The 12,663-nt window shown below is 52.1% G+C and overlaps 1 protein-coding gene across 2 annotated transcripts in view; it reads left to right on the top strand.

Annotated features, from left to right (window-relative positions):
• Positions 1-12,663, top strand: part of SLC29A3 (solute carrier family 29 member 3) — a 50,250-nt gene that overhangs the window by 27,388 nt on the left and 10,199 nt on the right. For both annotated transcript variants that reach the window (XM_030940595.1, XM_010373038.2), the window contains exons 3-4: positions 3,671-3,753; positions 11,017-11,243. In XM_030940595.1, the coding sequence (XP_030796455.1) occupies positions 3,671-3,753; positions 11,017-11,243 (310 nt within the window). The remainder of the gene's footprint in view (positions 1-3,670; positions 3,754-11,016; positions 11,244-12,663) is intronic.

The raw sequence follows: 12,663 nt of genomic DNA, 5'->3' as shown, positions 1-12,663 counted from the left end.
AGACTTTTGAGGGAGCTCTCAGGAATCAGGCCCCGGTGGAAGGTGAACTCTGTGAATGATCCCCAAACACTACTGTACGTAAAATTCCCCACTGGTTAGATGGATGGATTGCTTTGGGGGCAGTCCTATTACCATCCTAGTCACAGTGTGTTTAGATCTGTATTCAAATGTCTTTACATTTCCTTAAGTAAAATGGGAGAAGATAGCCCCAAAACCTCTTGGAAGCAAATGAGATGAACCCAGGAGGGACGTGCCAGCTGCCCGGCTACAAAGTAAATAATCAAGAGTGGAACGTGACCTTCGCCGCTGGAGGTTTCTTAGGAAGGCACTGCTGGTGGGAATACTCCATCAGGGAGTGCAGTCCAGGGAAGTAAGAGGGAGGGAAAGGGAAGTAGGGCTGGGACAGAGAGAGCAAACACAAGGGACGATGGTATTTTGGAGTGGCCACAGCTTTGCAGCAGCACACATGGAACACCTTGGAGAAGCCTTGTGGAGCCACCACATTCAGAGCAGCCAGTCTGGGGAGAGGAGAGGCTGGTGAACCATCCGTGGGCTCCTTCCAGTTCCTGCCTCTCATTGGTAAAACTGGGTCTCACGGGACTTGACTCCCCCATCTTCCGGGGAGCATCCCCCGCCCCTCAGTCACTGGTACAGACTGGCAGGGTGTGGGGTCTCTCTGTAGGGGTCAGCTCCTCCTTTGGTGGCAGTGGCGGCAGCAGTGGCAGTGATTTTATGACCATGGGACCAACAGCTCTGGACAGGGGACCAAGGTGAGTAACCTGAGGGGGCAGGCAGGGTGAGTCTGTCTGGAGCAACATCCACTAAGTCCAGTTTCTTGACATCAGCACATGCCACCTGCAAAAACCCTAATTTCAGCTGAGGGTTTGGTGGGGAAGGGCTGCGGGGACCGGTGTGCTCATCCTCTGTGCCCCTCATGGGTGAGCACACTGCTCTTCCTGTCTCTTGGGGGGTGCAAGAAAGGAGCATGATCAACTGTCCTGGTTTTCATCAGGGAACTGCATTTAAATTGAAACAGGAAGGCTGAAATATTCAGGAAAACCCTGATTAGCAGGAACCCGGCTATCAGAAACCCTCATGAATTAGGAATCTATTGCTGCCTAGCAAAATACTACAAATGAGTGGCTTAAAACAACCTGCATTTATAATTACAGGGTTTCTGTGGGCCAGGATTCTAGGCACAGCTTAGCTGGGTCTCCTGCCTGAATTTGCACAAGGCTGCAATCAGTCAGCCAGAGCTACAGTCTCCTCTGAGGCTTAGCTGGAGAAGGGTCACTTCCAAGTCCACTCCAGTTGTTGGCAGAATTCAGTTCCTAGTGGTTGCAGGCCTGAGAGCTTCAGTTTCTAGTGGGGAGAGTGCTGGAGACCGCCCTCAGCAACTTGGGGTTCTATGCCAGGTAGTGTTCCCCAACGTGGCCACTTGCCTCCCCAAATCCAGCAAGGGAGGAAAAGAGTCCAGCAAGGTGGGCACTATAGTCCTATGTAACGCCATCATGTTTGCTCTAGTGTCTTGGTTGGAAGCAGCCACAGGTCTCATCCACACTCAGGGGAGGGCATTGCACAGGTATGAGCACCAGGAGGCCAGGGATCACGGGCCATGTGCCACCACGCCTCATTTTAGAACTTTTCCTATAGGTGAAAGCAGCAAATAATTGAATAAAACCCACCACGTGTTTCATCAGGAATTAAGTGGTTTGTTTTTGTAAATTCCATGGGATGTGCTGAGTCAGCTCCTGTCACCATGTGCATCTCCATCTCCTGATCTGCGCTCATGGAATGATGGCCTGGCCTCAGGTCTGTTCTCTGAGTTCTTTGTAAGGCGGAGAAGTGGGCCCAGACAACAGAAAGAGACTCAGAGTCTTATCCAGTGGTCAATATCCGAAAAGCTTTCCAACAGTAAATGATATGTTTTTCTGCTTAAATATCAACAAACAGGCACATTCAGTTACCTGGAAAATTCTCATTCAGGAAACCTGAGCCTGCTCGAAGAAACAAAATCATCAGAGATTCTGCATTACACAGATCGAGCAGCCACTGGATGAAGGGGCCTCACCAGGGGCTTGGGCTGGGGGCAGTCGCAGCCCCATCTGCAGCCCTCTCCTCCTAAGGGCCTCTCTCCTTCATTCCCACCCAGTGCCCTCCCAGCCTCAGATGCCCAGCCACTGTGTCCAGATGTAATTGACTGACTGCCCCAGACCAGTCCAGGCTCTACTGAGCCCATCAGGGCAGGAACAATGAGGTGCAGCTCAAAGGCTATTTCTCAGGCTCATGGTTGACGGACCTCACTAGCTGCAATTATCATTTTAATTACAAGGCCACCACAGCCTTATATTCAGGGCACAGATTTCAAAGACCACAAAGCACTCTGCAGGCTTCAAAGGGAACTATGGAAGGCTTGTGCTTCAGACTCAAAGGGGCCCATAGCGACATCTTTCTTTCTTTTATTTTTTAGAGATGGGGTCTCACTCTGTTGCCCAGGCTGAAGTGCAGTAGTGTACTCCCTGCAGCCTTGAACTCCTGGGCTCCAGCAATCCCCCTGCCTCAGCCTTCTGAGTAGTTGGGACTTACAGGTGCACACCACCATGCCTGACTAATTTTTTTTTTATTTTTTGTAGAGACAGAGTCTCACTATTTGCCCAGGGTGGTCTCCTGGGTTCAAGCCATCCTCCCACCTTGGCCTCCCAAAATGCTGGGATTACAAGTATGAGTCACCATGCCCAGCCTTGTTTTGTTTTTAAAGATAGGTGTATTAAGAGATAATGCACACACAGTATAGTCCATCCTAATGAGTGGACATTCTTTGAGTTTTCACAGATACATATAACTGCCACACAGCTGCTTTAGCTGCGAGTTCTAGCACATCATAATCAGGCGATTCATCTGTCTGTGTTTGCACAATTATCTATCACACCCCTGAGCTGCTGCCGGAAAATGCCCTTTTTCCTCATTCTGTCCAATCTAGGAGCTACTCCCCCAAATGGCTTTGACCTTCTGTAGCTGCTCTATTAAGAGAGCAAATCCAGCGTGAGAACAGAGTTTCCCTGTAGGGAGCAGGGCCTGGTGTATTTCTAAGAGGTCTCACTTGGTGGTAAGAAAGCAAGAATGTGGTTGGGTCACAAGAAAATCCAAGTGAGCAGTGCCTCATGCCTGTAATCTCAGCACTTTGCGGGGCTGAGGCGAGACGATCACTTGAACTCAGGAGTTTGAGACCAGCCTGGGCAATGTAGCAAGACCTTGTCTCTACTAAAAACTTAAAAACGTGGATAGTCTTGCATTTTGGTGATGGGCCGAGAAGGCTGATAGGGCAAACTTTTCTTTTCAGACATACATTGAGTTCTGTCCCCATGGCCTCAGTCCATGGGCAGAAGTGTGGGCTGTACAGTACCAAGGGCCTCACTGGGGACAGGGCTGATGTCTTATCCTTCCTATGCCTCTAGCACTTAGTACAGCTGTTTGTTGAGTGGCTGAGTGAGTGGTCTTAGGCTGGAGATGGGGTGAGGCCTTGTTTGGAGGTGAGTTCACTCACGGCTGCTGGGTGTCTGAAGACAGTGGGGGAGAAGCCCCACGGAGAGGGGCCCTGTCTCTGCTCGGGTGGGACTGTTCACCTCCATCCCTCAGTGACCACAGCACCTCCTCACTTGTGTGCTTGCAGAACTACTTTGAGAGCTACCTTGCCGTTGCCTCCACTGTGCCCTCCATGCTGTGCCTGGTGGCCAACTTCCTGCTTGTCAACAGGTAGGCGGCTCTCCTCCCTCTCTCAGGCCTCCACCTTGGCCTCCTGCCTCCTCTACTCCCCTCTTGCCTGCAGCTGCTTTTTTTCTGCCTACTTAAGTGGTGGTCACCCAAGTAGGAGGCAGCAGCTCAGATTTGTGCATGAGCAGTGAGAATTCAGATCAGGTCCCTGCTGATGCCCCTGGGGAGCTGGGCTTTCACTCTCCAGCCATACGCTGTGACATCGCTGTGACATTGTGGCAGCAGCCAGTAGGAAGTGTGTGGGGATGCAGGGATCTTCCTCCCTTCTCAGGGATCCTGTCTGTCAGTCTGCAAGTCCCTTGGCCCAGAATGGGTCACCTAACTGTTCAGTGCTAAGCTGGTAACCCCAGCTCATGTGTCAACCACTCCCAAGAAGGCTCATGCGGAAGTTCTGACATTGTAATGGTAAGCGCCAGGAAAGGCTCCATCTGGATGTGCCTGGGAAGGAGTTATTCAGGAGCTAGCTAGGCAAATTAGCATGTCCATAGACCCCCTTCGGTGACTTGCTGGCTCAAATTCTCAATTTGAGTTTACAAGGACAATAGCCCTAGCTACTTTGCCTGCATTTCTCCTAAGCTGCCGCTAAGTGATATCAATGGCTACGTTATGGTCCAGAAACCTGGACTCCTGTTCGCCATGGCCTACTAAAACCTGAGGTCACTGATGGCAAATCTGTTTTGCCCAGTTCTAATCAATTTGTAGTGACTGCCAGATCTCTAGCTGGACAAGTTTCTAAGGCAGGTCTGGCTTCAGGGAGGGTGCCGGGATTGATTAGTGATGTCTGCTCTGGGTACAGGAGGAGAGAGGGCACCACGAGTGTCTTTTACATGCTAAGCCTGAGTAGATCAGTCTTTCCAAACATACCATGCCATGGGGATATTGCAGTTATCTGTTACATAATATGATCCCAAAGCATAATGGCTTAAAACAATAGCAGTCATGAGTACTTCTCATGTTCTGGGGATTATCAAGGCTCAGCTGTCGTAGTCTCTCCTGCATCTGCAGTCAAATGGCAGCTGGAGCTGGAGCCATTCATATCCCCTCTCTGTCTCTTCTCTCTTTGTAGTCTCACACGTTGGCCTCAGGGTAATAGGATAGCTTACCCAGTGGTTGAGAGCAAGGGAGAGGCTGTGTGGTTTTTACAGCCTGGTCTCGGAAGTCATGTGCTGTCACTTTCGCCACACTTGACTGGTTTGGGCAGTCACAAAGTCCACTTCGTTTCAAGGGGACATAGAACCTGCCTCCCAATGGAAGGAGGGTCAAAGAATTTGCACCCTTCTCCAAACCAAAGTGCAGTCTGGAAGAGTGAGAAGGAGAGGTGCGTCGCAGCCCCTCTCACCAACCATCTGGCCTTTGCGGGCCTCACTCCTGCCTTCCTAGGGCCATATTCAGTGTCCTAGCAGAGGGGGCACAGCCTGCAGAGACCCCACCCCAGGAGGAGAGTGGAGGAGGGCAGAGCAGGGGCCCCGGCTGCACCTCACAGGAGAGAGGGTGTGTGGAGAGCCAGTGCAGGCAGGAGCGGGAGGTGAGGAAGAGGGGAGACAGCTGTGATGGGGGGAACCCTTGGCTCCCTCATGGTTTTCTCTGTCTACTCACTTGGCCAGCCCTGAGGATGGGGCTATTTGTCCAGCCCAGATAGCCTAGAGAGCTCCCAGCCCCTTCCAGTTCCAGAATCACCATGTGAACTATAGCGAGAGTGTAATGCCTCAGTCACCCCTTGTCATGTCCCTTAGGCTTCACTGTGACCCAAGAGGGAGGCCATGACATTGCCCCATTTTCCAGGTGGAAGTCAGGAGACCACAGGGGCACTACGGGGTGGCCGAGCCTGCCTCTTGCCTCTTCAGTGGTCCAGAGGTCCCACAGGCTGAAAGTCCTCCTGGGCCATGGGTCAGGAGTAGCAGGGAAGGTCCAGCCTCTGGGCCCTGAGAGAATGCTGTCTAATAATCCTAGCACTTCTGAGCATTATATCCTGCAGATGCATTATCTCCTTTAACCCTCATGGCAGCCTAAGAGCGGGAAACTGCTGTGACCCAGCTTTGAGATGGGAAAACAGGCTCATGGAGGTGACTGACCCAGGGGAATGTGGCCATTAAGGATGGAGCCAGGTGGAGTGCAGTGGCTCAAACCTGTAATCTCAGCACTTTGGGAAGCCGTGTCAGGAGGATTGCTTGAGCCCAGGAGTTTGAGAGCACCCTGGGCACTATAGCAAGATGCTGTTTCTACACAAAAAAAAAGAAAGAAAGAAAAAAAATATATATTAGCCTGGCATGACGACACATGCATATAGTCCCAGCTACTCAGTAGGCTGAGGCAGGAGGATTGCTTGAGCCAAGGAGTTCAAGTCTGCAGTGAGCTATGGTCACGTCACTGCTCTCCAACCTTGGCTAGAATGAAAGGGAGGAGTCAGGATTTGAACCAGGACCTTCTCACTCTACATCTGTGCTTAGAACCCCTGAGCCACCTACATCCTAGTTCCCCAGCTTTGCACCCACCCCTGCCCCTGCAGCCAGAGCCACTCCCAAGAACCTTCTAGTGAGAGCCCTGTCTCTCCAGGATTCAGGCTGCTGGGATGGAAGGGGGTGGTTAAGAAGGGGCTGGGTCTGTCTCCAGTGAGATGTGGGCCCCCAGGCCAGCTGCCCTCCGAGATTGGGTCCCCGCAGATGGCTCAGCAGTTACAGGACATTCTCAGAGGGGATTACTGCCCTTGTCCTGCCCTTGCTCCTCCTGGGCTCTAGGAGAGGGGCAAGGGCAATGCAAGAACACACTCTGGGGCCTCCATCTGTTTCCAGGCTGTGGGAAGATGGTCTGGGGCTAAGCTGTTTTTTATTTAATGTGCGAGATTGAAATGTCTCCTCTTCTCCCCTCCTAGAGAACCCTGGCTTTCTCGACTGGCTTATCCGTAATCGCCAAGTGTTTTATTATGTTAAATCTGCAGCATCATAAATACTTATAAGGAGGATTTACATCTTGGAGACTTATGAAGAAATCAGTCCCCTGGGGTCCTGAACCCTCACGAGTCAGGGAGTAGGGGGACGGGCAACCTGGGTACTGGAGGCAGCCTCTCCAAGCGTCTTCACAGGACGGAGACCTGCCCCAGGGTCTTGGTCTTGGAGCTGTCCTCTTGGCTGTGCCCTGTCTCCAAGTAGAACCCCAGATGTCAGAGTAACTGAAAGTCTAGACTTTCCTAAGACCCTAAGAGCACCACCGTCCCCAGGGCCACTCTTCTTCCCTGGTGGAAGTGGCAGAGAGGGAAGCCAGTGTCCTCTGTTCGTGCCTGTGGACCAGGCTTGCACCTGGCACGTTTCATGAAGCTTGATGAATGTTGAAAATAGCCCTGGAGCCCATGGATGGAGGCTCTGGGCAAGAGTGGTTTATGCAGCAGATAATTAGCAGGCAGTAAGGAGACCTGTGAGGGTGAAGGGCCGCATAGAGGGACAGAGCAGGGGACAGAGCAGCGTTCCACGCTGCATTGTTTCTGGAGTGCATTTGGTATTGACCTCCTCCTCTCTGATTCCTCCCCACCTTTCCTGCCCTGGGGGTGCCTGAGTAAGCAGTCCCCCAGCTCTCTGCAAAACAACCTTCCTGTTCACAGAACTTACTACCTTGTAGCAACAGGCACACAGGAGGGCTCCCATGAGGCTGCACCGTTCCTGGTGGACTTTTTCCTGGCTGTGTCTATGAGGAGGCGGTTAGAGGCAGAGGCCATTCCTGAGGCTGGCGGATGTTTCCAGCTGAACTTCCTGCCATGCTGAGGTGGCAGGGATCAAGAAGCAGACAGTCGCTGGGAGGTTCAGGCCAGCGTGAAACCGCCCCCGGGTGCTACTGATCTCCCTTGCTTGTCAATTTGTACATCCAGCAAATCTTTACCCAGTGCCTCCAGGTCCTGTGTCTGTGCTGGGGGAGAACAAGGCAGGGCCCTGCCTTTTTAGCATGCCTCATCTCTCCAGCCTGGCCTTTGCCTCCTTCTTGCCCCAAGGAACTGGTTCAAACTTCTTGGCATTTGTTCCCACCCTCTCTCTCCACTTGAATTTTTTTCAGATTTAGAATCATTAGCTGCTAGGGACCTTAATATTATCTGGTCTAGCTTCTTGTTATAGATGAGGGGACTGAGGCCCAGAGAGGTTGAATATTTGTCGGGGGTTACACAACAAGCAGATGACAGAGCTGGGCAGGGCTCTGGTCTCCTGACTCAGGCTCCATGCCCTGCTGGCTCTTATCTTGGGAGTGGATGGGACAGCTCCAGCTGCTAGGAGAGGGTGGGGACACTGTGTGACAGGGCTGAGTATGTAGGACCCCTCGAGCATTGGGGTAAGGCTTGACTGCTGGCCTCCAGGGCCCCTGCTGTACTCTTACGATAGATGCTCTGGGCCACCAAGGGTCCAGATGCCCACCTGGCTGCCCACCAGCTCCTGTCCAGGCCAAAGCCCCTGCAGACCTTGAGAAGATGTGCGTTAGTGTGAGGTCTTCATGGGCATCTTAATGCAAGGTTCCCCACAATCAGGCCCTGAAACAAGGATTCAAATGCGAGTAGTTTATATGGGAGGTGAAGGTGGGAGAGTACAGAGTGGGGACAGGAAAGGGAAGGCAGTCAGCAGAGGATTCCTTATCAAGTCAGCTCCCTCAGAAGGGACAAGAACACAGTCCTGCTGGGGATCTCGGAGAGCCAGTGTGGAGCATGGCTGAGCAGGAGGGAGCTGAGCTGGAGTACTTATGTACCAACTTCCCTAGTCATTGGTTGAAGGCTGCCCTTAGGTGATGTTACTTACCTGTCACTTCCAGGTAAGTAACACAACTCCTGGAGTTGTAAAAGGGAGGGCACATGGGCAGGACAACAGCAGCATTGCTATAGCTTCTGACCCTGTCATTCCCAGCTTGCAACCCTGATGTACCTCTTTGTGTTAGTGGGTACTTTTAGTAGGAACAACAGAGACACAGAAAGGATGTCCTCTTTCTTTAAGTGGAAATTAAAGGCAGGTCCACCTTTAGGCATCATTGGATCAAGGGGATCTCCTCTGCGCTCCCTCTGGGCTCTGTGTGTCTCTGCATGACTTTTCCTCCGAGTCTAGCCTCGCCCCACACAGCTGGCGAGATGTTAGCCAGCAGCCCCAGACACAGTCTCGGCAGTGAGCTTCTCTCCACAGCTTCCATGTAGCAGTCCCAGGGAAGACTTCATGACCCTGTGTGGGTCACATGCTAATTCCTCACTCAACCCCAGGGACCAGGAGCAGGGAACACTCTGATTGCCCCAGGCTGCGTCACATGCCTGTTGTTTGTGGCTCTGTTGGTGTGGGTATGGGCAACCTGGCTGACCACCTCCCCAGGATGACTAGGCGAAGGAATGTTCTCCCAGGGGGTGGTGCTGACAGACAAAGGCCCTATGCCCCGCCCTCCTCCAGCACGTGAGTCCACATGCCTCTCTCCAGCATCACCTCTGTGCTCCTCTGCTCCCATCTTGACTGCAGCCAGAGTCCATTTGCAGCTTCCTGAACATGCCTCGCTCTCTCTCCCAAGACACGTGCACTCACATCCTCCCATTCGTCGTTATCATCCAGCATAGACATTGCCTCCAAATGACCTTCCACGATGCCCAGGGTGGGTTTTGTGCCCCTCAGATGTGCTGCATGATGCCCTGGGCCTCCTGATGGAGCATCTGCCACAGTGGTACCTGTTGCTGGTCTGTCCCGTGTCCCAGGCATCCAGCACAGTACTGGACACACAGTAGTTGCTCAGTGCACATTTGCAGAATGACCACACCATTGAGTATACACGTTAACAGTCTGAGTGATAGGCTGGGACTCAGCACACCTGGGTTCTCATCCAAGCTCCCTACAGACTCACTCCACAACCTTGAACTGTCTCTTCACTTCCTTGGGCTTCCTCACACCCCTTAGAAAGCAGTGACAGCACCTGCTCTCCCTTTAGCTGAGGACCAGAGGGAAACTCAAATTAGCCTGGGGCCACAAAAGCACTTTGAAAAAATTCCTTTCGTGCTTTTCATGCTCATTATTTCATACCTACTTATGTGTGTGTGTGTGTGTGTGTGTGTGTATTTTTTTTCTGCCTTTCAAATTTTTCTTTTTTTAATTAAAAAAAAATTATGTAATCTGGCTTTTCTCCCAGCCCCCTCCCACTGGTTAGCAGGAAAATTAACTACACATCCAATCTGGTTTAAAGCTTAGTCTAATCTGATGATTTAAGCGGCCCCTTGAGATGATGTTCTTGCTCCCTAGAATAAAAATGTGCAGCTTCTCAGACTCCTTCCCTGCTTTTCTCCCCAGGCCAGTATGGGGGCTGGGAAGAGTGCATGGCTCATACGCAGGCATGGTGCTAGGGAGTGTGAGGGTTCCCTTGGGCCCAGGCAGCATTAACTTGGCATCACCTGCTCCCCATGATGACTGAGGCCATCACAGGAGGATGCCCCTGCCCTGACCACCGCTTCTGTGCCATCCATATTTCCTCACTCCAGGGGAGGCAGTAGAACATCATTCTGAGAACTGACCAGAGCCAGACCTGGGTTCATTGCTGAGTGACTTTGAGCAAGTTCCTCAACCTCTCTGACCTCAACTTCCTTATCTGTATACATGGGATAGGTAGGAATACCTGTCTTACAGAGCTGGTGTAAGAATCAAACACACTGGCATATAGAAAATGCTTAGAAGAGTGCTAGAAAAGTATGCATTAAACACTGAGTGTTTGCAATGATGATGGTGATGATGATGATGATGATTTTCTTCCCTTCTTCCCTTTCCCCCCAAACCTCCTGCTAAGTTTTGGAGAAAGGAAGCTCAGTAGGTGGCTGCTCTGTTTAAACACTAGACAAAGCCGGCAGGAGCTCAGCCCTGTGGCAGGAAGAGCAGGGGTTTGCCTCGAACATCCTGGTGTCCTCGTGTCCTTGAACCTCACAGCAAGGTGAAAAGCAGCAGTACCCACTGAGCGCTGGTCCCGAGCCAGGCACTGCCCTCTGCACCCCACACTGCTCACCTCTTCCGCCTCACCCCCACATGAGTTGAATCAACTCTCCCCATTGTACAAGTTCAAAAGCTGAAACCAGAGCAACTGAGTCCCTTACCCAAGGCCACACAGCTAGGGAGCCAGGAAGGCAGGATTCGAGTTCAGGCCTCTTGACTGCAGAGTGAATAGTCCTAACTGCTAAGCTCACCTGCTTCCCTTAAGGTGGCTCACCAGCCCCAGCCCACACAGGAGCCCCAAAGGGGTGTCTAACGGCTTCTGGCATCCTTGCCCCAGGGTTGCAGTCCACATCCGTGTCCTGGCCTCACTGACGGTCATCCTGGCCATCTTCATGGTGATAACCGCACTGGTGAAGGTGGACACCTCCTCCTGGACCCGTGGCTTTTTTGCAGTCACCATTGTCTGCATGGTAATCCTCAGCGGTGCCTCCACTGTCTTCAGCAGCAGCGTCTATGGCATGACCGGCTCCTTCCCTATGAGAAACTCCCAGGCACTGATATCAGGTGAGAGCCGGGGTCCGGGCAGCTGACCAGGTTCATCCACCCAGGAGTCATGGGAGGGAGCCAGAGATGAGCATGTGGTGGCCTTTTCTGAAAAGGAAATGGCGTGGGTGCTACTTGTGTTTCAGTCATGTGGTGTTGTAGAACAAGCCACCCCAAAACTTAGTGGCTTAGAACAACAACAGTCATTTCTACTACTCACAAATTTTCAGCTTGGACAGGAGTTTGCAGGTGTAGCTCTTCTCTTCTCCCCATGGCATCAGCCAGCATAGCTCGATGGGGAGCCGGAGGATCCAGTTCCAGGTGGCGCACTCTCCTGGCTGGCATGTTGGTGGTGGCTGCTGGCTGGAAGCTTAGCCAGGGCTGGGCTGGGGCCAGGGACTTCCATTCCTCTCTATGTGGACCTCAAATGGCAACTTTGACTACCTCATGGCATGGTGTCTGGGTTGCAAAAGCCGGCACTTCAGGAGATCCAGGCAGAAGCTTTATTTCTGATTTAGCAAAAGAAGCCACGTAGGGTCAGTTCTACCATAGCCATAAGCTCACACAGACTCAAGACAGATGGACCCACCTCTGGGAGAGTATGCAAGTCTCCCACTGTGACTGTGGGAAGGTAGGCAGGAGGGGAGATGGAGTTGCAGCTATTTTTGGATAACATGATCTGCCTACAAAATGCAGTTCCTGAAACCAGCCTTCTTCCCTTTCCTTCCCTCCTTCTATTCCTCTTCTATTTTTCCTTTTCCTTATCTTTTTTCCCCTTCTTGTCTCCTTTCCTTCCTTCTGTCTTTTCTTCCTTTCTGATTTTATAGAGAACCTCCTGTGTCCTGGGGATGCAAAGATGAACAAGCACTGGTCCCCTCGGAGCTGATGGCTCAGTGAATAAACTCTCATCCCCAGCTCCCCCAAGCTTTGGTATACCGTGGGTGTGCCCGTGCACGATGTGGGCTGACCCCTTTAGCTGACGTTTGATGCTGATGTTGATGAGCCTGCTCCGGAGGCCTTGGCAGTTTTGTTCTCTAAGCTGGAGACACACACATCTCTCACCCGGGTGACCCAGCCAGGTAAAAAGGAGCGGGTCAGGAACCATTGGTGCTTTGCCAGGAGGCCACAGTCCCTGGGAGCAAGACTGGAGGCTCTGCTGCTGTGTCTGCCCCTCCACATGCCCCTGTTGTGCAGAGGAGAGCTCTAAACATTTGCCCACTGACAGCAATTTCACAAGGAACCTGCGCTGTGCCCCTCAGTTAATAACGCGGGGAAGCATGTGGCCAGGATGACAATACTTTGACAAGGGTATGTCCCTTCCCCACTCAGGCCAGTGCCAGACATCACTGGTGGATCTCTATCTTTCATCCTGAGCTTCTAAATCCTTCTCAGCGCAGCACTTGAGGCAGTTACTCTCAGCAGTCAGAGTCTAGATGTGAGC

Source organism: Rhinopithecus roxellana, chromosome 11, assembly GCF_007565055.1.
Source record: "Rhinopithecus roxellana isolate Shanxi Qingling chromosome 11, ASM756505v1, whole genome shotgun sequence".
NCBI lineage: Eukaryota > Metazoa > Chordata > Mammalia > Primates > Cercopithecidae > Rhinopithecus > Rhinopithecus roxellana.
The sequence above is the reverse complement of the archived record's forward strand: the minus strand, read 5'-3'. Positions and strand labels throughout refer to the sequence as shown.